The 7649-nt window shown below is 48.8% G+C and overlaps 1 protein-coding gene across 1 annotated transcript; it reads left to right on the top strand.

Moving 5' to 3' along the window:
• The first annotated feature begins 5666 nt into the window (after positions 1–5666).
• On the top strand, positions 5667–7073 carry LOC100059984 (DDB1 and CUL4 associated factor 12-like 2). The gene is given in 1 exon segment (NM_001257086.2): positions 5667–7073. A coding segment is annotated over 1 exon segment (1392 nt). The 5' UTR covers positions 5667–5681.
• Positions 7074–7649: the final 576 nt, after the last annotated feature.

The raw sequence follows: 7649 nt of genomic DNA, 5'->3' as shown, positions 1-7649 counted from the left end.
GTTTGCTGTAGGCTTTTGTAAATGTTCTTTACCAAGTTGAGGAAGTTCCCTTCTATTCTGGGTTTGTTGAGAGTTTTTACCATGAATAGGGGTTAGATTTTATCAAACGCTTTTCGTGTGTCAGTTGATATAATCATATGATTTTTCTTCTTTATACTTTTGACATAGTAGTTTACACTGTTTGATTTTCAAATGTTGAATCTGCTTTGCATACCTGGAATAAATCCAACTTGATCTGGAGTCTATCTTGTTTGGCTCATATACTTTTAGGATTGTAATGTCTTCCCTGTGGATTGATCTTTCTAGCATTATGTAATGCGTATCTTTGTCTCTGGTAATTTTCCTCACTCTGAAGTTCATTTTTTCAGATATTGATATAGCTTCTCCCACTTTTTTATAATTGTTTGCATCATATATTTTGTTTCTATCATTTTACTTTCAATCTACCTATGTGACACTTGAAGGGAAGTATTATAGAAAGCATATTTTCAAGTCATGTTTTCTTTTTAATCTACTCTGTCGGTCTTTTGGTTAGTGTATTTAGAACATTTATATTTCAGGTAATTATTAATATGTTTGGGCTTAAGTCTGACACATTTGTTTTCTGTTGTTTCCTCTTTTTTTCCCTTCAGTTTCTCCTTTCTCACCTTCCTGTGGGTTAGTTAAACCTTTCAATTCATTAATTTTTTAGGATTTAATCTTCATTTATTTATAGTATTTTTTAGTATATCAGTTTGTAAAATTTCTTTCTGGTTACTCTAGGTATTATAATACACATAAATGTAATTTATCATAGTATACTGCTATCATTGTTTTACTACCTGAGTGAAGTATAGAAACCTTACTCCCCTTAAGTTCCCTTTACCTTATCTACTTTTAATATCAATGTCTTAAGTATTCCCTCTATATACATTGAGTACCGCATCAGATAGTGCAATAATTTCTGTTTCAAATATCAAATGTGATTTAAGAAACTCATATGTAGGGTAATCTATCATATTTGATCATATTTTTATCCATTTTGATACTCTTCTTTCTTTTCTAAAATTCCAAGTCTTCTTTTAAGATTACTATTCTGTCTAGAGAATTCTTTAGCCATCCTCCAAGAGGAGGTTTTCTAGCAAATTCTCTTAGTTTTCGTTCATCTGAGAATGACTTTATTTCCCCTTCATTCCTGAACTTTTTCACTGGATATAAAATTTTCACTTGACATATCTTTTCTTTTCAGCCCTTCCTTCTGGCCTCTGTCATTTTAGATAAGAAATCTGCTGTCATTCAATTTTGTTTTCCCCTCTAGGTAATGTATCATTTCTCTGTGTTTTTGCTTTTACGATTTTTTCTGTCTTTAGTTTTCAGAAGTTTAATTTTAACGTGTCTTGATGTGGATTTATTTGAGCCTATGCTATTTGGTTCACTTAGTTTCTTGAATCTGTCAGGTATACATACTGCACTGTTTCTTGGGGAACACGCTGGCCCTGCTTCCTACCCCCTTGCTCAGCGTCTTTGCTGCTGGGTGGCTGGGGAGGTTCAGCTCCCTGCTGATACCAAGGGTGGGAGAAAGTGGAGTGCTAACTAGATCTGACTCTCACTGCCTTGCTCAATCTTATTGATGCTGGGAGTGGATGGAAGCTCAGCTCCTCCCTGTGCCCTGCTGACACTGGTGAAGAGGAAGGGGGTGAAGCAGAGTGGTGATTAGCCCATCTTTGAACCCTCTCCTTCGGTTACTTTGTTGCCAGTGTGGGTGGTGGACCACTCACCCCAGGACCACACTGACACTATCCCTGCAGGAGAATCAGGGTATAAAACCTGCTTCTGCCACATTCAGGATGGAAGATCAGCTCCCTACTTGGCCCCACTGAAACAGTGGGGGTGGGGAGAGGTGGGGAGAACGAACTTCTGTTAGTGTTTGGCTGGAGTAGGGTGAGTATTGCCAAAAGGTTTTCTGTTGTTAGGCCTCACTTTTCTCGATCCTTTGCCTAGGGGGAACAGGCTTTTCTTGGAGGTTTTACTCTCTGTGCCTGTCGAAGTTTCCATGTTGGAGTTTATGTAACTCCCTGTCTGGGATATATGGGACACAATATGAAAACTCAGGGAACTCACTACCCTGTCTTTCCTCAAATTCTGAGATCCTTAGTCTTTCTGACTTCTTTCCACCTTTCAGAGACTTTCTTTACTTGTTTGTTGTGCTATGGCCAGCGATTTTTCAGTTCTAAGAGTGAGGACCTGCAAGGAATAGGGATGTTCTATCTTTACCAGAATTGGAGTCTCCCTTCCTGTATCTCCATGACCTTTTGGAAAGTTATAATACCCATCCTCCCCTACTGCAGGTATATGAGCACGGCGTTACAACTTGGGGGATGATATTAAGTATGTAAGGAGTTTCCCTTCTACTATCTGTGATACCACACCCCCCAGAGCAGTCAAAGCCCTCTCCTGCGTCTTGGGAGCCCTAGGTAATGGGTATTACCTTCTCTCATGAAACATGGGAGGAAGACACAGCACATTTCTTTGTTTTTCTAAACCAAATTGAATTTGAGTCCAAATTGCACACACCTGGCTGATAGAAAGCCCAGTATCAGTAATTTCAAGGGTTCCTTCCCCTCTGTGCAATAGTATTAGATTTCGGTGCTTACTTGGTCCCAGGAAAAAGGAGATGAATGTAGTCCTTAGTTCTTCTTTTTTTCTATGGATACCCCCATTGTTCGTTCTACTAGAGGATGACCTACACTGGTCCTTGCTAGTCTGTCTGGCTTCTGTGCCAGAAGAGCTACAGAGCTTCCCCTTTCAGCAAGCCTTACCACTGGTCACAGGCTGAATCCCTGAATCTCTCACAGCTTCTTTCAGTGTCTCTACACATGGCGTCCACCTTCCACAGAGGTCCACAGCCATATCCCACCATTTCTCGTGGGTCAATGAAATGAGGTTTAAATCTCTATCATCAGCAGAACCTGTCACTCAACCCGACATACCCTCAGTCTCTGAGTAGTGGATAAGAACATGGAATATGGATTCAGACTACTTGGGTTCAAATCCTGCATCTACCACTTAGTAATTCATTCACTTTAGACAAAATCGTAGCTTTTCCAAGCTTTATTTTCCTCATCTACAAAATGGAGATTATAATAGTACCTATAATAGTGGTAGCTAGCACTATTATAATAGTGGATTAAAAAAGCTAATATTTGTAAAATTTTTGCAACCATGCTTGTTAGCATAATAATATAGCAGATGTGTAAGTTTATATAGTAAAGTACAGTAAGTTCTATATACTTAATAGGTAGAGTTTCTCTGCCTAGCCCATGCTCTGCTTTGGCCTCAAGCTGATCATAGCCTCTTTAACTGCTAAGGCTTTCACAATATTCACCTGGATAGGGGTCCATTTTCAGGGTAACCCTGAAGTACACTGAAGATGTTACTCTCCTACCTGCAACACACCCTGCCCTGACCTGGGTGAGAAGAGCCTGGACTAGCGCTTCTCAAAGAGTGGTCCAGGGGCCAGCCTGGTGGTGCAGCAGTTACGTTTGCACATTCTGCTTCCGCAGCCCCATGTTTGTGGGTCCAGATCTCAGGTGCAGACCGATGCACTGCTTGTCAAGCCATGCTCTGGCAGGCATCCCACATATAAAGTAGAGGAAGATGGGCACAGATGTCAGCTCAGGGCCAGTCTTCCTCAGCAGAATAGAGGAGGATTGGTGGCAGATGCAAGCTCAGGGCCAATCTTCCTCAAAAAAATAAAAAAAAAAAAGAGTTGTCCACAACCATCTGCATCAAATATTTAGGGATAGGGTCAAGGTATATACATATTTATTAAGCTGCCCTTGTGATTTTAATGTGTAGTAAACTTTGTGAACTGCTTCTCTGTACTCTCCATGCCTTTTCACATATGGTTGCCTCTTTCTGAAATGTCCATTCCCCTCACCCTCACCTGTGGAAACAAAATGCAGCCTCCTCCAGGAAGCCTTCCCTAATTTCACGTTCACCACACCAGCATATGCAACTTCTTCTCTTACTCTGGGATGAATGAGATGGGGAGGAATCAGAACTTGGGTGCAGGAGATTGTTGGGGAGTACTGGAACGCAGCACCTGTACAGGAGTGCTGGGAAGGACCCATGGTTTGTACTTGGAATTTGTGCACTTGAGGTGACATTGTAAAAAGGGTGGGGGAAGGGATGAGAAAAATCAGCAAACAGGACAGGGGAAAGGGGGAGGAAGCAGCAACAAAGTAGCTCCCATGGGCTCCCTTGATTGGTCAGAAAAGTAAATGCATCTCCCCACATAACCACCCACCAGACATCACATACGTTTTTGTCAGGAGGAGGAGTGTGTGTGCAAAGTTGGTATCAACCACCAGCCTCATGGCGCCACAGTATCACTGCCTTAGCTAAGTATGCCTGGGTCCACCCGACTGGCTGCTTTGAAGCAATGGTGCACGGTGTGAAACATCGAACTCCGGAGACTAAGCCTGTGCTCGGAACCCCTTATACTCTCATCATTTTGTCCTTGCGGTAGCCTCCTTCTGCAAAGTTCTTTATATCTACATCTCTGCTTGTGAAAATCTTGCACATCCCTCAGGACCATTCCAAGGCCCCGGGGACTATGCTCAGGCACCTGAGCCTCTGGGACTGAGAGGGGACAGAACCTAGGAGCAGGGAGGGAGGTGGCCCACCCCTTGACTCTTCCTCTTCACCTCCAGAGGGCTCTGAGGTACAGTGGAGGCTAACAGCTCCATGGAAGCCCCCCTTCCCTATCAGCGTGGCCTGCCGTGTTCTCAAGGCTGTGAGTGATCAAGGCGTCCCAGACATCACCTCGGCCAGAAAGTGGGACCCGGCGACCCGCGTTTGGAACAGATCCGTCAGGGCACTCCAGTGCAGGAGCTCAGAGACTTCAATTAGAGGTGAAAAAAATATATTTATTTGATTGAAACTAAGATACCAGCTGAGGGGCTGAGAGAGGAGTGGCTGCAGAAGGAACCTAAGCGGGCGGGTCGCCCTGCAACTACCAAACATCCCCATCCTCCGCTAAGTTCAATATCTAAACTTAGCCAAGTGTCTCTTGGGTTGCATCAAGTGAACATTTGTTTCTTCGTTCAGACAATTGTCCGGGTCCCTTCTAGCCTCGTACTTGACTATATTTTAGGTTTCAGATTTTATTTGAGTAGGGATTTAAGAAGGCTGGTTGGTTGCTGTTCTGAGAATGATGTAATATCCCGTGTCACTTAATAGGGGTCCAGGACAGAAGCACATGCCAGCTTGCGGATCCTGGAGAGCAGGCCCTCAGTACATCTCCGGCCCCACGGATCAACCCCCGCCTCCGCCCGGCTTGCGCTCCCTCCCACCGCTCCAGCTCGCTCCTTGCCCACGCCTCCCGCTGCCTCCGCCCCTCACTCTCGGCCCCCCGCGTCGTCCTCGTCCCACACACACTTCGCTCCCGCCGCGCCGCCCGCACTCTGCCCGCACTCGGCTCCCTCTGGCACGCGGTCCTCGCCCGCCCCGGCGCCCCCGCCGTCGCCGCCGCCGCTCCCCGGACTCGGTCGGCTCCGCGCCCCGCGGGCGTCCCCGCCGCTTGGCCCGAGAGCCCGCGCTCCCGCCTGACGCGAGGCGCCGCCGTCCCCGCCGCCACGGCCAGCACGGGTGCCACGCGCCGCCGCCGCCGCCGCGCCGCCGCTCGCCCGCCGCCCCCCATGGCCCCGCAGCAAACAGGTAGCAGGAAGCGGAAAGCGCCGGCGGTCGAGGCGGGCGCTGCGAGCTCGTCGTCGCAGGGCTCGGCGGCGGCGGGCGGAGAGGGACCGCTGCTGCTCAAGAAGCAGAGGCGGCCGGCGACACGGCGCTCGCTGGTGCCCTACCTGAAGGGCCGCGAGGTGGGCGCGCGGGGCCGCGCCGGGCTCCTGGGCTTCGAGGGCGAGCTGCGCGGCTACGCGGTGCAGAAGCTGCCCGAGCTGCTGCGGGAGCGCGAGCTGGCCCTGGGCACCCTCAACAAGGTGTTCGCGTCGCAGTGGCTGAACGCCAGGCAGGTGGTGTGCGGCACCAAGTGCAACACGCTCTTCGTGGTGGACGTGCAGTCGGGCCAGATCACGCGCATCCCCCTCATGCGGGACCGGGAACCCGGGCCGGCTCGGGCCCAGCCGAGCTGCGGCATCCACGCCATCGAGTTGAATCCCTCCAAGACGCTTCTGGCCACGGGGGGCGAGAACCCCAACAGTCTGGCTGTCTACCAGCTGCCCACCCTGGACCCCGTGTGCCTGGGCGACCGCCTCGGCCACAGGGACTGGATCTTCGCCATCGCCTGGATAAGCGACACCGTGGTCGTGAGCGGTTCCCGCGATGGCACCGTGGCTCTGTGGCGGATGGACCCCGACATATTCAATGGCAGCATCGCCTGGCACAATGACGCAGGGCTCCCCGTGTACGCCCACATCCGTCCAAGGGACTTGGAGACCATCCCCAGGGCCAACACCAACCCCAGTAACCGCAAGGTACGGGCCCTGGCTTTTAATCGCAAGAACCAGGAGCTGGGAGCGGTGTCCCTGGACGGCTACTTCCACCTGTGGAAAGCCCGGAGCACCCTGTCCAGGCTGCTGTCCATCAGGCTGCCCTACTGCCGAGAGAACGTGTGCCTAACCTACTGCGACGAGTTGTCCCTGTACGCGGTGGGCTCCCAATCCCACGTCTCCTTCCTGGATCTGCGCCATGGTCACCAAAACATCCGGCCCCTGTGCTCTCGAGAGGGCGGCACGGGCGTGCGCTCGCTGAGCTTCTACCAGCACATCGTCACCGTGGGCACGGGCCACGGCTCCCTGCTCTTCTATGACGTCAGAGCCCAGAAGTTCCTGGAGGAGAAGGCCTTGGCCAGCCCGGACTCCTCTCCCGGGCCCGCAGCGAGGAAGCTCAAGCTCACCTGTGGCAGAGGCTGGCTCAACCACGATGACCTGTGGGTGAACTACTTTGGCGGCGTAGGCGAGTTCCCCAACGCGCTCTACACCCACTGCTACAACTGGCCTGAGATGAAGCTCTTCGTGGCTGGGGGCCCTCTCCCTTCAGGCCTCCATGGGAACTACGCAGGCCTCTGGAGCTAAGGATGGCCGCCCTGTTCTCAAAGTGCCCAGATTACCTTCCAGTCCCCTCCCACTTTCCTTCTTCATGCTGTGTTTGTGTTTTTAACTGTGAGTTTCGTCTTCAAAATGAATCATACCCAATTTACCTGTGCTTAGTGTATTAGGCAGAGAGAGAGGTGGGGGGGTGTCTTTTAGGCAATTAGAAGTTGGCTTTAATACTTTTCTACACCTCTCCAACACCATCTTTTGGAGTTCTTATTCAAAGATTTTTGGCTGATCCTTAGTTGTGTTCTCTTTTTGAGTCATTTACATATTCTCTTTAATGCTGTGTGCTCATGGTTTGACGGTTGTGTATTTTTTTTTGTTACTAGTATTACAATAATATTTTTAGGTATTTTTCATTGCAGATAGATGGTATATTAAGAACATATTTTTAAAAACAGGGTTTGTACATCTGTTCTGGAAAGCTAGCCATAGTTTTAGAGCATTGTTTCAATTGGAAAATACATTCCAAGTTCTAGATTACCAACTTTTGGAAACATTCCATTTGTAAATCGTAATCTTAGTGTTTATAGTGTGTAAGGTGTCGGTGCTAAA

The sequence above is a fragment of the Equus caballus genome, chromosome X (genome assembly GCF_041296265.1).
Source record: "Equus caballus isolate H_3958 breed thoroughbred chromosome X, TB-T2T, whole genome shotgun sequence".
Taxonomy (NCBI): Eukaryota; Metazoa; Chordata; class Mammalia; order Perissodactyla; family Equidae; genus Equus; species Equus caballus.
The sequence above is the reverse complement of the archived record's forward strand: the minus strand, read 5'-3'. Positions and strand labels throughout refer to the sequence as shown.